This window comes from Carlito syrichta, unplaced genomic scaffold (genome assembly GCF_000164805.1).
Source record: "Carlito syrichta isolate Samal-C Ts95f unplaced genomic scaffold, Tarsius_syrichta-2.0.1 Scaffold308835, whole genome shotgun sequence".
Classification (NCBI taxonomy): Eukaryota; Metazoa; Chordata; class Mammalia; order Primates; family Tarsiidae; genus Carlito; species Carlito syrichta.
In genome coordinates, this window is record NW_007252931.1 from 793,594 (window position 1) to 812,070 (window position 18,477).

Here is an 18,477-nt window from a genome sequence, read left to right on the forward strand (position 1 = left end):
ATCCACTCACCTCAGCCTCCCAAAGGCGCGGGATTACAGTCTGAGCCACCGAGCCTGGCAATTCATTTATTCTTTACAACAACCCCAGGAAAAAGGTATTATCTTTCCCATTTTAGAAATTAGGAAAGAGGCTTGGAGAAACGGCATAACTTGCTCATAGTCAAATAGCTAGTAAGAGGCAAAAGTGAAGCCTGAATATGTGTCTGTCTGCCTCTAAAACTTAGGCTCAAATTCAAATAGAAGCAGAAGGGAGACTAGCAGAAAAGGAAAGGTTTACCCTTCGGAAAAATTCATTGTGAACCAGCCTGAGTAGTCCAACAGACACCTCCGTCCCCTTCGCCAGCTGCCCAAGGTGGCATCTCACCACTTGACACCGAGTATTGCTCCCATTCTACCAGAAGAGAGAGAACGATTAGGATGCTGGGATGGAAAATCCCTCTTCCCTGCTCCGGTTCTCCCACCTTCCCCACACCCCCCATGTTAAGGCATCTGACTCTACTTGAAGCATCCCCATTCTGGAACCCTCTTGCGACTCATACCAGTTTGCTTGTGTGCTGAAGCTCTTCTGGATGCACAGGGGGCCCTAGGGGCTCGGTCAGGTTCTGCACTGTGCAGCTTGCCTAGAAGAAGACCCAACTTGAAAGATCCTCCTAAGGGGGTGAGGCCAGCCACTCCAGGCTGAAGGAACATACTACTCACACCCTTGTCTTTTTTTCCCTTTTTTTTTTGAGTTGGAGTCTCACTCTGTTACCCAGGCTGGACCACAGCAACCTCAACTGGCTGAGGCGATCCTTCTGCCTCAGCCTTCCCAAGAGGCTGGAACTACAGGCACGTGCCACCATACCTGGCTTATTTTCTGATTTATTGTAGAGATGAAATAAGTTGCCCAGGCTGGTCTCGAACCCCTGAGCTCAGGCAATCCTCTCACCTCCACTTCCCAAAGTGCTGGGATTACAGGCGTGAACCACCATACCTGGCAGTTTTTTCCTTTTTAAAATGTTTTCCCAAAATTCATTTTTAAAAAGTTTTTCCTTTTATAATCCCTTTTTTCTCCCAAAGAAAACACATATGTAAAAGAAAAGCCCCCCCCAGAGGGAAGAGCCCTGAGAACATTGGCCCTGCAGATAGAGAGCTGGTATCCAGTTTCAGTGAGTACAATTTCAGCTCAAGATGGTGAATTCCATACACTCCCAGGCCAGACTCACATTATTGGTGATGACTTGAGACAGTGATAGGAAGTAATTGCCCCCATAGGCCACAGCTGGAAGGAAGGCTGAGATGGTGAGGCCACTGACCACATAGCAGCCAAGGTTCTGAACCTAAGAAAAGAATTGGAAATGGGAAGAGGTGGGAGACAAAAGAATAAGTTTCCTCATCTATTCCCCTTCACCCTAGATATCACTGACATCCAAGAGAGACTCTTTCCATACTTTTCTTCACAACTGATGCTCCCCCACCCCCATGCCAAAGCCCCTCCGGCTTCTCACCCTAAGAGTGGTTTTGAATTCTGGGCCAGGACCCACTGGGAGGGTCCCGAATGGGTGAACCTCATAGCGGTGCAGGGTGGACTCACTGCGTGAACACCAAGTCAGGAAATGGTCACAGCCATGACATAGACACAGGGGCACATGTTCAGCACACAGACATGGATTCAGGGAAGGCAGGGCCAGCACATGGATAGAGATATGGGGGTATGTGAAGATAGAAATGGAACATGACATAGACTTGATAAAAACTTTATGCCCAAACCCATATCCCTTCATCCCAGCTCCAATGCCCAGGGCCAGAAAAACCCTATACTTAGGAAATTAAGATGCTTAAAAGAGAAGGCTCAGCATGAGTGGGGAAAAGATGGAGTAGCCCCAAGGCTTTGCGTTTCTGAGAACACTGAAGCACATGGAAGGAGAGGGAAGAAACATAAAGGGCATGACTCTCGATTCAGAACTGGGTGCCAGCGAGGAGCCAGGCCATACCTAGAGATCAAGAGGTGAGGTTCATATTGAATGTAGGCTGAGGTCTGGGCTGTGTTGTCTTGAAGGGTCCCATCTCTCTCCAGGCTATTGCTGGGGGCAGGGAGGGGAAAGGCTCGCATCCCAACCCCTCTCAGACACCCCGCTCTGCCAATAGCAGAGTCAATGCTGTTCCTCTCCACCCCTCCAGTAAAGACTCAGTAAGAGAGGCCTGGAAGAACTTCCCCTCATTCTCACCTGCTGGCAGTCAGCTTCACGAAGACCTGGCTCAGGAGGGAGGAGCAGCTAAACTCAAACTCTAGCAGAAAGGTCACCTGGGGGTAGGGGACATGGGATAATGGTAGAGTCTTCCTCATGGAACAACGACAGGGGAGCAAGAGCCCTTGTATGCCTCCTTCCCTGAATTCTCAGGACCCTTAGATCACAGGCCCTGGTTTTCCAGAGCCCCTGTTTCATTCTGGACCCCAACTCACCTTGGCTCCAGTCTGGAAGACAGGATGTCCCACACTGCAGAGTCGAGCATGAACAGAAGGGGCTGTGCATTCCACCTTTACTGGGCTGTCCCTCTGAGGACAGAGGAATGGGGGCGGATGCTGGAGCTGGGGATGCAACTGCTGTCCTACCCACAGACTTTAAATACTGAGCCTTTCTCCAGAGCACCTCACAGCTGAGGCCAATACCCCAATCCTCTTCCTCCTCCTTTCTTTCTTCTTCTTTTTTTCTTATAGTGACAAAGTCTCTCTCTGTCACCCAGGCTGGAGTGCAATGGCATGATCATAGCTCACGGTAACCTCAAACTCCTGGGCTTAAGTGATCCTCTCACCTCAACCTCTTGAGTAGCTGGTACTACAGGCATGCCTCACTATGCCTGGCTAATTTATTAATATTACTATTTTTTTTTCAAAGATGGGGTCTTGCTATGTTGCCCAGGCTGGTCTCGAGCTCCTGGACTCAGGCAATCCTCCCACCTAAGCCTCCCAAAGGGCTAGGATTATAGGTGTGAACCACCATACCTGGCCTCTTCCTCCTCCTTTTTTTCTCCTTCTACATCCCCTCCTCCAAGGGTACCTGAGGAGTAAGACTGGCCAGATGGAGGTTTCTAGAGAAGTTGAAACTCAGGCTAGTGTTGTAGGCATTTTCCTTTTTGTTCTCCAGAGTTGCAGATACCAGCACTCTTCGCCGGCCACCTCGAACCACAAATGGGATCTTCCTGGGAATGGTGAGTAAGGAAGAGACCAGGAGTTGAAGGAGGGTCACAAATCTCACTTTTCTTATCATGGGTAAGAAACATCCCCCAACCCCCAGCTCCCTTTAAGTTTCTTCCAGTCAGTCTCAGGTCACCCTAGTTTGCTCAGTACATGTCCATCCAACCTGGAGCCTCTGATATCCATTTTAGCATTAAGCACCAGGTCTGTGACACATTCGTTGTCAGGGCCACAATCCTTAGAGAAGGGAACCTAGAAGAGAGAGAAGGGACCGAGGGCAGAGAATAAAGCAAGGGGAAAGAAACAGAATTAGGGGAAAGTGAAAAGAAGAGTGGGAATATTTTGACGAGAGGGGCCCAGGTCAGATTTCACCATGATCTCATGTCTCCTCCCTCCCTTTTCTCTCTCTCTTTTTTTTGAGTCTGGGTCTCACTCTGTTTCCCAGATTGGAGTGCAGTGGAATGATCACAGCTCACTGCAGCCTCAGACTCCTGGGCTCAAGCAATCCTCCCACCTCAGCGTCCTGAGCAATTGGAACTACAGGTGCACATCACCATGCCCAGTTAGTTTTTTTATTTTTTGTAGACATGGGATCTCACTATGTTGCCCAGGCTGTTCTCAAACTCCTCAGTTCAAGCAATTCCCCCACCTTGGCCTCCCAAAGTGCTGGGATTACAAACATGAGCCACTGTGCCTGACCTTCCCTCCCTTTTCTAGTGAATTCATTGGGAGGGCAGTGTTGGGACTCAGGGTCAGGGCAGGGCCTGGCATTGCTGACCAGCTTTCGTATAGAAGTGGGTAACCCTTCATCCAGCACAGGCCCTGGCTTTGTGGTGTTGTCCAAGGCGAAGGTCACAGTCAAGGCTACTGGCCGGAGGTAATCCGATGTATCCTAACAGAAACCAGAGTCAAGGATCATGGGGAGCCAGAGTCAGGGGTACAACCCAGGCCCCTGGCAGAATGTGACCATTGTAGTGATCATTTATAGAGCACTTTCTATGTGTTGGGTATTGTCCTAAGTTTTTATCAATACCATTAAAGTTAATTCTAGTACAACTCCTATGATGCAGTTATTATTATCATACCTTTGCAGACAAGAAAACTGAGGTTTGTAGGTTAAGTGACTTGTCAGAGTCCATGGGTGGAAAATGACAGAACTAGAATTCAAACCCAGAGCAGCCAGACTCCAAATCAGAATCATCTCACTTTCCTGGCTTCAGCTTTCTTGCTGATCCAGCTGAAATTCCCCTGACCCAGGCTTCTCCTTACTTTCAGGCCCTGAGGCAAAGCAGTTTCTGCTCCCTCCTCACCAGCACATGGAAGTACAACTGCTCGCAAGTGACATTCCCCACACTGAGCCGGAGCCGCCGAGGGGACAGCCTCTGGCCAGAGCCATCAAATGCTGCACGTGCCCCAGTTGTCCACTCATCCAGTGATGCTGTGAACCGCATGTCTGAATGGGGGAGGTGAGAGTGAGGGTGAAGAAGGGTTCAGAGAGCAAGGCAGGCAAGGGGCTGAGGGTGGCAAGTACACACTCTAGTAACTCACAGAATCGACGATCCCAGCGACCAGGAGTGCGAGAGGTCACTTGGAAGCAAAGGGCTGCGGTCAGGCAGACTGACTGTTGGCCTCGCCGCTTACAGTTCCTCTGAACCACACTGATGGATGGTGGGGTCACCTCCAGTGATGGGGCCAGGCAGACAATGGGCCGGGAACTGGGAACCGGGTCGGAAAGAGATCCTAGCAGTAGCAGGCAAGCCTTTCAAGAGTGCAACCCAGTATTTGCCTCCCCATGGTCAAAAGATACAATGTGGGACTGGTTGCACGTGTTACCCTTTCTGAGCCCTCTGACAGACGATCATAGATTCAATTCAATAAGCATTTGCCATATGCTAGGCACTGTCATTAAAGTCATTACATGGATTATCTCATGTAATTCTCACAATAAACATAGGTACTATTATCATTATTGCCATTTTATAAATTAGGAATGGAGGCACCCAGTAAATCAATGAAGAAAACTGGAATCTAAGTCTGCGACTTTAAGGTTCTTTCTCTTAACAGCTGTGCTCCGCTGTCCACTGACACCTGAGCTGGGACCTCTCACCTGAGCAGGATGGCTGCCCCCTGGGCACCCACAGCCACATCTACCAGATCATCTCCATCCAAATCTAGCCGGCCATCCACACTTCGGCCAAAGTAGCTGAGGGCCTGTGGCATGGAGACGGCAGCAATCCGCTGAGAGGAAAAGAGGGGAGACTGAGGTAGTGACTCACACATCTGGTTTCTCAGGCCTCCCTTCTGGGTCTTTCTAACTTATCCTCCCATCAGGCATGAAAGTCGCCTGTGTTCAGGAGTTCCCAGTTCAGCAACCTGTATCCTATCCCACTGCCTTACTTTTTTACCTGCTGATAAAGTACTTGTTTGGTTTGGGTCTCAAGCCAAGTGGATTATTGAAAGCAAAGACCACAACCCCCTCTCCATCCTGCCACTATGCCCCTGCTTTATTTGGGCACTCCTGACCTGGGCAGGATGGGGCCTGACTCCACTCTGGGTTCCATGATACAGGTACAGCGCTCCCTGATGCCCATCCTCCAGTGGTGCTCCCACAGCCACATCAGCAAAGCCATCTTGGTTCAGGTCAGGAAGTGCACCCATGGCAAAGCCAAACCGAGCATCCTGGGGGGGTTCTGGCTGAAGTGTTCCTTGGAGCATCAGCAAGGACTGCTGTTGGAGATGAGAAGACAGATGATGCTAATCTGGCAGCTGCAACCCTAATCAAGCCCTTTCCTCCTGCCCTCTCCCACACACAAGTCCTGGGAAAGAGGGGTCCCAGTAAGTCTCACCTGGCCCACCAGATACACATAAACACGTCCTGTCTCCTTGTTCTGGGGTCCCAGGAACATGGGGGCAGCCACAAGTAAGACATCAGTTGTTCCATCCCTATCCGTATCCAATGGGCAGAGCTCACTGCCAAAGTATGAGCCAATCTGGGGAGTGGTGGGTGGTAAGGACCCCAGAGAAAAGGGAAGGTGATTGTGGACAAGTGGACTCAGTGGGAAGCACTCACCAGCCTGCCAATCTGGTCCTTACATCCCTGACAGACTCTGCCAACCAGAATTCAGCACAGACTTTTCAGGCCTCTCTCTTGTCCCTTTGTGCTTGTCCCCCATAGCCTGGAGGTCCCTAGGAATCCAAGAGTCCCACCCTCCCTGGGATGTCCTACCTGCTCCCCCTGGAGGCTCTGGGCAACCCTCACAGCTCCATCTTTCTTAAGCTGAAAGGCAATGACTTTTCCACGATGTCTAAACCGAGGAGCTCCTGAGAGAAAGAGGCGGCGTCCACTCCGCAAAAGCATGGAAGAAACTGAGTAACCTAGAAGTGGGCAAGGTTTCAGAGGTAAAGAGAAAGAAGATGGGGTCAGAGTAGGGGGTTTCCTAAAGGCACAGGAGGAAGTCCCAAGGGAAGGAGCAAGAGTTCAGTGGGAAACCCCATGAGTTAAAAGAGAGTACCTCATACCTCCAACTGAGGAGCATTGCCTCCCCCTGCCCTCCAAGTCCTCTGCAACTATCTGCTACTCACCCAGGTAGGCTGCGTGGTTCTGCAGTGCAGGGGGGAACTCATCTTCTAGAGCCGTTCGTGGGGGGAAAAGGCGGTGACCTTCTTCAAGCCATAGTACTGAGCCCCCCCAGTCATAGGCCCCCACCATCCCAAAAAGAATCCCATCCTGTGGGGCAGAACCAGATGGGTCACAGAGGAAACAGTGGGGAATAAGGAGTAAAAACTATCCGGGAGTGAGAGGATCCCTGAGGGGACACTTGGATTAGTAGGAAAGGCATAGGACAGTCAGTGTGGAGGTTGGTAAAGGAGAAATCTGGAAGGGCCCTAGAGTTGAAGTTGTCTGTCAGAGCTTGGAAGGAGTCATGAAGGATTCAAAAGTTAAGAGGTGTCATAGAGAAGTTAGAGTCTATCCAACCTTTAGCCGATGAGTGGAGAAACCAATCTGAGACATTTCCAGTCCAAAGGAGCTTTCATTTTCTCCATGGGACCCTTGGGCATGAGAAAATATGGAGGCAATATCAGGGTAAGACAGTTTTCCCTTAGTCTGACTGAACTTACTCCAGAACCCCACCTATATTCCAGAACACCCCCACCCTGTCCTCCATTTCTCCAGGGTAGTCATTACCCTCAAGGCCAAAAATCCGATCTCCTAGTGCATCCACAATGTCAGTCAGAGCAGCCTCATCTGTGACATTGAAGAAGAATCGCTCATCTGGATCACTGGCAATTGTTCTAATTTCCCGCAGGAAAGAGCTGGGGTCTCGCTGCCGCCGGAGGTAGTGACCAAGGACCTGTGGTCAGGAGATCAAAATGGGATCTGTCAGCTGTGTGGACTGAAGCATTAGAGCTGGTATAGAACATAGCCATCTAAAGTGAGGTGGCTGAAGTCTGGAAGTAGTGACTGCCTCTATTTCCTTCAAGTTCCCAGTCTTTGGGCAGTTCACAGGTCACCGCCCTCTCCCCTCCTTCCAGATCCAGAGTCAATTCTCACTGCAATCCCATAGCGTGTCACTCTTCCAGCCTCACAGGCTTTTAGTGCTGCAGGAAGTTCCTCTCCATCATGTGATTCCCCATCAGTGATAACCACCAGTAGCCTGGCAGCCTCAGGTCGGCCCCCGTGGGACTGACTGAACCCTTCTGTGCTGAGAAGAGACAGAGAGGAGTGAGGTATGATCAGATGTATGCAGGCACGTGTGTGCAGATGCATACACACACACACACACACACACACACACACACACACACACACACACACACTCACACACAGGATTTAATATTGTCAACAGTTCACTGAAGTCAGGCATCTTGCCTTTTAGGCCATTCCCTGAGTATCTAATGCAGAGATGCATGGAGTAAGAGCTCAAATGTTTAAATGCCATAGAACACATGAAGTAGAATATCAGCAATGCAAATGAAGTACAACCTTCATTCATTCATAGATTCATTCGACAAATATTGCATTTGGGAGGACAAATATTGAGGAAATGTAGAATAAAGGAGAATGGTCAGGTCAAGGGAGTCTTCCCAGAAATGAGTTTTTAATCAAGTTTGGAAAGTGGGCTAGGCCATGAGTAGTGGAGAACCTGAGGACCAGGATCAAAGCTGGGGTAGAGGGATGGAGAGAGAGTTCTGCCTTTGAGACATGGAGAGACACAGACATAGTCATAGTGTAGAAATGCAGAGAGGGAGTGCCACGACTGCCAACTTAGTCATCCTCCATGGACCACTAGTGTACATACAAAAATAAGCATGCAAACCCTTGGGACATACACACTGCATGCCAACCCTTCTAAATCAGCATCATTCTAGCCTCTCACACTCTCCTTCACAGTGCCTCACCAGGCTACCATGATTGCTTGGGCAGTCTTTGTCTCTCGTCCTTCCCGCCGACTGAGGTTCCTTGCTGCTCTCACCACTTCTTCCTTGGTTCGGAAATCTCCCAGGAACCACTCATGTATTGGGCTCTCCCCATACTGGACCAGTCCCACCTGGGAATAAAGTGTGCACTCAAATGGAATGTGTGTATGTGCGATGGGGGAAGAGGAAAAAGAACAAAGTGAGAGCGGGGAGATGAACACCTGGATACTACTGAAGATCACTTGTATTTATCCTCTTTCTCCCTCCTGTCTCTCCCCCTCCAAGTCCCTCCATATTGCCACCCCCCGTGCTCCCTGTGCTCTGTCTCTCTTGCGCGCTCTCTCTCTCTCTCTGTCAGACAGAGTCTCGTTCTGTTGCCCAGGCTGGGATGCAACGGCACGATTATAGCTCACTGTAGCCTTGAACTACAGAGCTCAAGAGATCCTCCACCCACAGCCTCTTGAGTAAACGGGACTACATGTGCGTGCTACTACGTCTGGTTAATTTTTGTTTTCATTCTTTTTAGAGATGACAGTCTCACTATATTGCTCAGGCTGGTCCCAAACTCCTAGCCTCAAGTGATCCTCCCAGCTTAGCCTTCTGAGTAGCTGGCGCAAGCCACTGAACTGGATTTATATTGCCTTCTCTTACCTGTATCTGCTCCGGGTCAATAAATAGTCTCCCTACCAGTCTTCGTAGGAAAGTCTGAACTTCAGACCAGGGGTAGATGCTGTTAGAGCCATCCAAGACGATGACAACATCCATGTATGTGGGGCAGCCTAGGAGGAGGGATATGGTGATGGGGAACAAAGAGATAGAAGGATACTGGGCTGGGGGCAACAAGGGAAAGCCACAGAAGGGTACGTTCAGTTCAAACATGTATAATGCACATCTTACATTCAAGGAAGGCGCTGTACCAGGCTCTGGGTAAATGTAGAACTTAATAAAGAAGGAGACAGGCATAGATACAATTTACTAAAATGCAAGAAGAAATTGGCCAGACACAATGGCTCAAGCCTGCAATCCCAGCACTCTGGGAGGCCAAGGTGTGAGGATTGCCTGAGACCACTGGCTCAACACCAGCCTGAACAACTTGGCGAAACCTCACCTCTCTCTATATATATATTTTTTGAGTTAGAGTCTCACTCTGTCACCCAGGCTAGAGTGCAGTGGCAAGCCCACAGCTTCGATTTGCTAGCTCAGGTGATCCTTCCACCTCAGCCTTCCAAGTAGCCACAACTACAGGTACGTGCTACCACACCCAGCTAATTTTTTGATTTTGTAGAGACGAGGCCTCACCATGTTGCCTAGGCCAGTCTCGAACCCACGGGCTCAGGCAATCCTCTCGCCTCGGCCTTCCAAAGTGCTGGGAATATAGGCTTGAGTCACCTTGCCCAGCCTGCACTGAGTTTCTGAAGTTGGTTAGATCAGATCATGGGATCTTGATGCCCTGGAAAGGGAGTCTGAATTCTAATCTGTCAGGAAGCAAGACACTTTTGCAGGCCCATTAAGTAGCAATGGCGATAGCAATGAAAGCTCTCTGCTAGCCACCATACTCTTTTGCCCCATCTTTTTCCCACCCAGCACTCCCTTCTGGGAACTGAATCCTCAGGCCCTCCATTTGGCTCACGTTGAGCAGTGGGTGCCAGGCTTCCCTGGGGCCGGAATGAAGCATCCACATGGGCGCATATCCCAGAGCTGAAGACAGAGCTGCCACAAGCACGAGACCAGAGAGGGGCACAGGCCTGGGAATGGGGGGAAACAGTTACTCTCAGACTTGGGAGGGCACCCTCAGGGCATGCTCCCAGTTGAAGGAGGCATTTAGACCACTCCTTATGGTTCTCCGCCTTGCTTTCTAGGGTTTTTAATTCCTTGACCTCCCCACATAGCCCAGCTTCCCATACCACACTGCTCTTTTCTCTGCCAACAGACCTTCAGAGACCCTGTCACTGCCCTTTCCTTAGCTCACCATGAATCCCCCATTGCCATCTGTCTCTAACAGAGACATCCCCAGGTGCATATTCACAGGAGGATGAGATGAATTTCCCAGCTGATAGTCACCTAGTTGGAAGGAGGTGAAAGACAATGAGATCATATGAGTTCAGGGTGATTTTGGAAAAGAATGAGAAGGAATTCAATATCAAATTAGAGATGGAGGATATATGGGTTATGGGGATGTAGTAGCTGAGGTTATAGGGGATCAAAGCTACTAGGGTATGAAGGTTAGGGGTTAAGAGGGGAAGGGTCAGGCATCTTCTTACCCAAGTGGCCCTTGGCACATGGAGCACTGTGGGGACCCCCTACAGGGCAGCGATAAACATCCCCTCTTCGGTCGCCTGACGGTCCATCCCAGGGGGCACCCACCAGCATCCTGGGAGGAGGATATGAATATAAGCATAAGGTGAACATAACCATTGATTGACATTGGCCAGAGGGAAAGGGTATGTAGGCAAGTTTAGAGAGTCACTTTATTTTTGAGTTGGTATCTCACTCTGTCACTCAGGCTGTTGTGCGGTGGCATGATTATGGCTCACCACAGCCTCGACCTCCTGGGCTCAGGCAATCCTCCTGCTTTAGCCTCCTGAGCAGCTGGGACTACAGGTATATGCCACAATGCCAGGCTTATTTATTTATTTTTAAGATATGAGGTCTTACTATGTTGCCTAGGCTGGTCTCAAACTCCTGGGCTCAAGCAACCCTCTCCCCTTGGCCTCCCAATGTGCTGGGATTACAGGCATGAGCCACCATGCCCAGCTGTCCCAGCCACTTTCAAGAGAACAGATTCATTTAGGGTCCCATCTATCTTGCCCCCCCTTTATCAGCACTATCACAGTCCCAATCTCATGGCCCTCTGGTTTCCTCCTCACCATCGCTGTCCACCCCCAACATGTTGTAACACACTGTATCCAAATTCAGCCTCTGGTGGCCCTGGGAATAGGCGTGGGCGATGTACATCTAGGTTAAAGGAGGAGCAGAGACCTGTGGGGCCAGGATCATAAGGTTAGTATGAAGTGGTCACAGTCAGTGAATGATCAGAGGCACAGTCAGAGAGAAGCCATGAGGGGTTGTCTTGGTCTCAGTCTATCTGCCTGCTTTTGCACTCATAAGCTCTCCTGGCCTCACTCAATGTCATGTACTCAGAGCCACAAGCAAGGATGTCCAGATGTCTAACCTGTGGCCCTTTGCCATGCCGAGGCACAGCTGTATTTCCATTTCCATCCCTGAAATTTCATTCACAGACATGTCTAGAAAGGTCAAGTTACTCTTTTCCATATCATTCCTCCTACACATTCTCATCCCTTATGAAGGAGAGGGCCTTTCTGCAGCCCCAGAATTCCTCTCAAATTCTCCCCAAAACCCAGAGCCATAAGGGGAATGAAAGGAAGCTAAGGAGCACTGTGTCTGGGCCTCTCCTTCTTTTTCTGTCTCTTGACTCCCAGTGTCATTGTCACACACTTTCTCCAATGTCTAGGTCCCTGGTTGATTCTGGCCCTGGAAACCTCAGTGGTAATTAACTGGGTGGGAACACTCGTCTGCCCACACACAGTTTGCCATCTATCCTTGCCAAGGGTCCCATCACCCCAAAGTTTCCCTCAACTGCTTTTTTTTAACTCATCCATCCTCCCTACTGCCCCCTCCTACCTATATGGTTTCCTCAAACTTTAGCCCACTCTAAAGATGCCCAGTCATGTCTAGCCGATTCATCCCTTTCAACTCCAATCCCTTTAAAATCAGAGCTGGTATTTTAGGAAACAAAGATTATAGGGCACTAACAAGGAAAAATTCCAGGCTTCTTATCCCTCCCATGACTCGCTCCCTGTGTCTTGCTCTTTTCTTCTAATCAGCCCCCTCAGGCTACTCCATCACTACCATTACTAATGGCGTTAGCTTTATCCCAAACTTATCCCATGCTTATTTTCAGAAAGGTGTTTCATATGTGAACCTTTTTGCATCCAGAAAACTGGCAGGGTTGTATGACCAGGAACTGCCTGCCACTCATTAGTTACATAAACCCAGAGTTCTGACCACATAGTCAGTTATGCCTCAGGCCCCAGAGACCACCAAGGGTAGAGAGAAGCAGGGAGGGGCATAATAGGAATCAGACTAGCCACGTGGAAGGTCACATCATGTTTCTTTTGTCTTCTTACTACTACAGGAAGGTTACACTTAGGAAAGTTTTTTATAATTACATACAAATCTTATGCAAGGCTCTAGGAAGCTTCCACCCCTGCCAGTCTCAATACTGAAGCAGTCATATGTGGGGGGAAAATGCACACATGCACACACCTACATACACAAAACGTAGAATTCTACATTAGCTTCCTACCCTAAATCCCAAAGAATTTTAACTCTAATGGCCCCAATTCCAAACAATACATGTATCTTCCATTCCCACCAGAAACCAAGAAGCTAAACACCCTCACCTGTCAGGAACACGAGGGGCAAAAACAGGTGAGAGATGAGGGGGAACTCCATGCCTGGTTGTTCTCTGTTCTGCATGAGATGTCCTCTGGCCTCTATCTGTTCCTCTCCTTTTCTGTTTTCTTTACTTTCCCTCCCATCCTGCCCCCTCCCACTGGCAGCTAAAAATAAAGTTGGAAGGAATGGGAGGAGTGATGGTGGGGAACTGTGGGGAGCCCCAGACCAAAGAAAGGACAGAACGATCTTAGTCTATTTCTCTGCCTTGGTGCTGCCCCCTGGAGGCCTCATCTAAACATGCAAAGAGAACATATTTTTGACTATTTCTGCTTTTTTTCTCCTCTTTCATTGTTGCCAGGTCAATAATGCTTTCCTCAGATTTGGAACTGAAGATAGAAGTGGGAGATAGATTATTTTTACTTCCTACCCTTAATTATTTCAACCTAGAATACAGAAATGAAAGAGCTCCACCCACCCAGGGGAGTTACAATATGTGAAGACACAGCCTCAAAACTAAGCCAGTTCCACTGCACTTAGTTGTTTGTGGCTCTTAGCCTCTGTTGCCTTGTGGCATTATGGTTTTTAGGGGGACTATAACTGTGAACTTATGTGGAGTGTGTTTTATAGAGTCAGTATAATTACTTTAGCATTAGACCCCTCCCCCCAACTAGCCCAACTCCTTAACTAGGCTATAAACACCTTAAAGCTGGGACCATAGAGCTTCTTAACTTTTTGTATGTCCATTATCTAGTATTTCACTCTACATACTGCAGGTGCTCAATAAAAATATATGAGTGATAACGCTAGTGGCTAATCTCATGAAAAACGCAAGCCATAGTGACAGGAATAGGGGTCTCAAACGACCAAGAAATGAGGGACCAGACCAAATGTTGATAAGCAAACTGAACTTTAATTTGCTGACCTGGAAGGCTTGCTCTCTGTTATGGGCATGGGCCATGTCTATTTACACAAAATCATTGTACAGTATTTACAGCAAGATGCTACACACAGCATCATTCTGGATAGGCAAATAAGGGGTAAGAACAGGCTAGGGAACAAAGCTCTGAAATCAAAGTGTAACCTGAAGGTAGGAGTACAGGGAGAGGTAAGGGCCAAATCGTGAGGAAGTTTGGTGAGATAGACATGAGGGAGAAAAGGAAGCATCAAACAACCTGTGGTGCAGAGATATGAGGGAAGAATCCACGGAGACATAAAGTCTTAAACATTAGGATCTGGAGTTTGAAAGAGGAAAAATCTGCCATAAGCCACCCTGTGAGAAAAAAGAAGGCAGTTAGAACTTACCAACCAAGCCTTATACCTCCCCTACGGAAAAGGCATTCTGCTGAGTAAACCCCTGGAAAGAAGACTGAGAAGTTTTTTTAAAAAAAAGAGGAGAGAGAGATGCATAGACACAAAATCTTAAGAATTCTTAAGAGACACAAACTAAATAGAGTCAAAAGAGACACAGACAACGAAAGAGGAAAAGAACAAAAGCTCAGGCATATTAGAATCATTCAGTTGCCGTCACAAGTCACCTTTCCTCACCTCATCTTCCTCAAAACTCCTCCCTCCATCCCTAAACCTCTGAATTTTGACTTTAATCAAGGAGCTGAATTACAGTGAGGCTGGTACATGGGGGACAAACTAAGATTCCATATCACCAATTCATTATCCTCTATCAGAAAGTTAGGGCTTAAGTCGTAGCCAGGGACAGATTAGGGTAAGAATAGACAGGATGGAGGACACAAGCCCACAAAGCCCCACAATCCCAGGGCCACAGCGCCAGAGGCCTAGTTTGTCCAGTGGAATGAAAAGATCACAGGCATTTCTGACCACATCCAGTAGAAGAGGGGGATGACCTCGAAGAACTCGAGCCAGAAGAAGGACTCGGAGGCGGAGCTTCAGAACGAGTTGGGGCAGACCTCCTTCTGGAGTCCCTGGTCCTCCAAGTCCCCCGGTTTCAATTCCTCCTGTGACCCCTCCTCCAGAACCTTTCAGTCGCCGGATACAAGCTGAAGATTCTTGTTCCATCAGTAGGCGAATTTCATAAGCATCACGGCTCAAATTCATGATGAGGGAAAACAGATAGTACCTGATATACACAGAACAAAAAGGTCAGTAAAGGAATGTATACCGACTTAACATATCCAGCATAACATTTTATTTTCCGAAAGTACAAAGGGATTATACATTAAAACATCAAAAGTGAATCCTATTACCTGCTATCAGAAATGTCCTCCCTTGAGGATATTATATGAAGCAAAATAAGCCAGCCACAGCAGAAAAAAAAAACACTGCATAATCTCCTTTATATTTGGAATCTAAAATAGTCTAACTCATAGAAGCACAGAATAGAATGGTTGTTGCCAGGGCTTAACCAGTGGTGGGAAATGGGAATATATTGGTGAAAGGATACAAAGTTTCAGCTATAAAAATGAATAAATTCTGGAATTCTAATGTATAGGATGGCGACTGTAGTTAACAATACTATATTGTATACTTGAAATTTGCTAAAAGGGTAGATCTTGAGTGCTCTCACCATAAAAATAAAAAAAGGAATTATGTGAGATGATGAGTATGTTAACTAGCTTGATTTGGTGATCATTTCACAACGCACATGTATAAAACATCAAGCTGCACACTTTACACATATACAACTTCTATTTGTCAATTATACTCCAATAAAAATGAAAACAAAAAAGTCTTCCTACCTTTCTGTAACTAATATGTGTTTATGTGTACCTTAAGATCCTGGCTTAAGTCGGGCTCAGTGGCTCAGCCTGCAATCCCAGCGCTTTGGGAGGCTGAGGTGAGTGGATTGCCTGAGCCCGCGGGTTCGAGACCCGCCTGGGCAACTTGGCGAGACCTCATCTCGACAATAAATCAAAAAAATTACCCGGGCTCCAACTCAAACAACAACAACAAAAACAAAGATCCTGGCTTGAAACTCATGAGCATCATGAAATCTTTCAAGGTCAGCCTCAAATTTCAGTTTTCAACTTGGCAACACACACATACAAACACACACACATTCAGACTGACCTAAAACAAAGTAAACTTGTTTTGAAAGACCAAACTTCAGTTGCTTCAGAAACTCAGACACATTATAGGTCACCTAAATTCAATCCCCTTTTAAAAATTAAGAACTGCTTTTATTGCCTTATGAACTATATTTTCTTGCTCAAGCTGAGACAGTCAGCAACTAACAATGTTATCGTTAAGCACATATTAAAAAGAAACTTGCAGTCATAAAGAACAAAATTATGAACTTGGCAGCAACTTGGAGTTAGAGTCTGTATTACTCAGTGGTCTATCACAGAAACAAAGAACTGAGTAACACACGTTCTCACTCATAAGCAGACCCTGAACAATATTCATAATACTGTAAGAAAGGGATTGGTAGCCAGGCATGGTGGTACATGCCTATAGTTCCACCTACTTGGAAGGCTGAGGCAGAAGGATCGCCAGAGCCCAGCAGGTTGACACTGGGGTGGCCGTGAGTGTGCCAGTGCACTCCAGCCTGGGTGACAAAGTGAGACTCCAATTCAAAAATAAAAGAAAAGAAAAGGATTGGCAGTAGTAGGAAACTGCTAGGGGAGGGAGAGGGAAGGGGGTGGCATGTCATCAATAAGGGAGGGTATCTGATCTCAAACCAGGTGATGTGGGGACCAAAGCGAGGCCCAAACTTTACCTGTACAATGACCATTTATATACCAAATCCTGAATTGTACCCCACATCTTTAAAATAAAAATAAAGGAAATAGGGTATTTCTTTGTGTAGAAGAATCAAAATGGAGACTACACTGTAATCATATTGCTTTTCCTTGTGGCACCAGAAAGAAATGAACAAAAGGCAGCCAGACTAGGTGGCTCGGCCTGTAATCCCGCGCCTTTGGGAGGCTGAGGTGAGTGGATTGCCTGAGCCCGCAGGTTCGAGACTCGCCTGGGCAGCAAGACCTCATCTCTACAATACATTAAAAAATCAGCCGGGTGTGGTAGCGCACACCTGTAATTCCGGCTACTTGGAAGGCTGAGGCAGAAGGATCGCCGGAGCCCAGCAGGTCGAGGCTGCGGTGGCCAGGAGCGGCCACTGCACTCCAGTCTGGGCGACAGAGTGAGACTCCAACTCAAAAAAAAACCAGAAATGGACAAAAGGCAAAAATAAATGAAGTTAAAACCTTCATATAAACTATACAGCTATTTAGTATAAAAGGAATTTAGGCCAGGTACAGTGGCTCACATCTGTACTCCCAGCACTTTGGGAGGCAGGGACAAGAGGATTGCCTGAGTCTGGGCGTTCAAGACCAGCCTGGGTAAACTGGCAAGACCTTGTCTCCACAATGAATCAAAAATTTAGTTGGGCGTAGTGGTGCGTACCTGTAGTTCCAGCTACTTGGAAGGTTAAGGCGGAAGGATCACCTGAGCCCAGCAGGTCGAGGCTGCAGTAGCTGTGAGTGTGCCACTGCACTCCAGCCTGGGTCACAGAGTGAGACTCCAACTCAAAAAAATAAAATGAAAAAGGAATTTAATAGAATTGGGTTCGAATAATACTAGCTACACTATGAATAGGTAGTCAAATATTTGTGGGGTTTTTGTTTTTAAAATTATTTTACACTCAGAGGGTACACGTGCAGGTTTGTTATACGGCAATATTGCTGATATTTGGGCTTCTATTGAACCTATCACCCAATAGTGAACACAGTACACAATAGGTAATTTTTTGATCCTTACCCTTCTCCTTTCCTTCCCCCTTTTGGAGTCCCCAGTGTCTACTGTTTCCATCTTTAAGTCCATGTGTACTCATTGTTTAGCTCTCATTTATAAGTGAAAATATGTAGTATATGATATTCTGTTCCTGAGTGAATTCACTTAGGATAATGGCCTCCAGCTACATCCACACAAAAAATAAATACAATGCTTTAAAAAAAAAAAAAAAGAGGCACAGATATTTAAGTTACTGCCAAATGTGTTAGGTTATAAGTTCCTTAAGTACAAAAATCTATTTTTTATGTTTAATCCACTCGATAATGGTGGTCAATAAATTGTTCTACCTACAAAATACCTTGAATCCAACCACATCTCTCTGTCACATCCCACCACCACAGTCCAAGCCACTATGATCTCTTGTCCAAAGAGCTTAGCTTTTCTCTCTCTCTCTCTCTTTTTTTTTTTGAGTCGGGATCTCACTCTGCTGCCCAGGTTGGAGTGCAGTAGAATGATCATGGTTCACCACAGCCTCAAACTCCTGGGCTCAGGCTATCCTTCTGCCCCAGCCTCCTGAGAAGCTGGGTTACAAGTATGCACCACCACACCTGGATAATTTTAAATTTTTTTTGTAGAGATGAGGTCTTGCTATGTTCCCCAGGCTGGTCTCAAACTCCTGGGCTCAAGAAATCCTCCTGTCGAGCTGGGCTCGGTGGCTCAGGCTGTAATCCCGTGCCTTTGGGAGGCTGAGGTGAGTGGAT

At 47.5% G+C, this 18,477-nt stretch overlaps 2 protein-coding genes across 8 annotated transcripts in view; both read right to left on the reverse strand.

The window, feature by feature from the left end:
- The window catches only part of ITGA10 (integrin subunit alpha 10), an 18,941-nt gene extending 5,695 nt beyond the window's left edge, over positions 1-13,246 (reverse strand). The window contains exons 1-27 of one of the 3 annotated variants that reach the window (XM_008066026.2): positions 13,018-13,240; positions 11,461-11,572; positions 10,855-10,964; positions 10,563-10,654; positions 10,224-10,338; positions 9,245-9,372; positions 8,576-8,724; positions 7,728-7,878; positions 7,362-7,527; positions 7,152-7,225; positions 6,758-6,902; positions 6,402-6,550; positions 6,022-6,165; positions 5,699-5,902; positions 5,283-5,413; positions 4,724-4,890; positions 4,486-4,628; positions 3,954-4,067; positions 3,342-3,427; positions 3,039-3,180; positions 2,444-2,536; positions 2,208-2,284; positions 1,974-2,063; positions 1,488-1,572; positions 1,206-1,319; positions 540-620; positions 278-391 (exon numbers count right to left, since the gene is read on the reverse strand). In XM_008066026.2, coding sequence (XP_008064217.1) covers positions 278-391; positions 540-620; positions 1,206-1,319; positions 1,488-1,572; positions 1,974-2,063; positions 2,208-2,284; positions 2,444-2,536; positions 3,039-3,180; positions 3,342-3,427; positions 3,954-4,067; positions 4,486-4,628; positions 4,724-4,890; positions 5,283-5,413; positions 5,699-5,902; positions 6,022-6,165; positions 6,402-6,550; positions 6,758-6,902; positions 7,152-7,225; positions 7,362-7,527; positions 7,728-7,878; positions 8,576-8,724; positions 9,245-9,372; positions 10,224-10,338; positions 10,563-10,654; positions 10,855-10,964; positions 11,461-11,572; positions 13,018-13,093 — 3,252 coding nt within the window. In that variant the 5' untranslated portion in view covers positions 13,094-13,240. Of the gene's footprint in view, positions 1-277; positions 392-539; positions 621-1,205; positions 1,320-1,487; positions 1,573-1,973; positions 2,064-2,207; positions 2,285-2,443; positions 2,537-3,038; positions 3,181-3,341; positions 3,428-3,953; positions 4,068-4,485; positions 4,629-4,723; positions 4,891-5,282; positions 5,414-5,698; positions 5,903-6,021; positions 6,166-6,401; positions 6,551-6,757; positions 6,903-7,151; positions 7,226-7,361; positions 7,528-7,727; positions 7,879-8,575; positions 8,725-9,244; positions 9,373-10,223; positions 10,339-10,562; positions 10,655-10,854; positions 10,965-11,460; positions 11,573-13,017 lie in introns of all 3 variants that reach the window. The other 2 variants (XM_008066027.2, XM_008066028.2) reach the window with 2 other exon arrangements.
- Positions 13,247-13,902: 656 nt separating this feature from the next.
- The window catches only part of PEX11B (peroxisomal biogenesis factor 11 beta), a 10,546-nt gene continuing 5,971 nt past the window's right edge, over positions 13,903-18,477 (reverse strand). For 3 of the 5 annotated variants that reach the window (XM_008066029.1, XM_008066032.1, XM_021716541.1), the window contains exon 4: positions 13,903-15,104. In XM_008066029.1, coding sequence (XP_008064220.1) covers positions 14,699-15,104 — 406 coding nt within the window. In that variant the 3' untranslated portion in view covers positions 13,903-14,698. The remainder of the gene's footprint in view (positions 15,105-18,477) is intronic. The other 2 variants (XM_008066031.2, XM_021716540.1) reach the window with 2 other exon arrangements.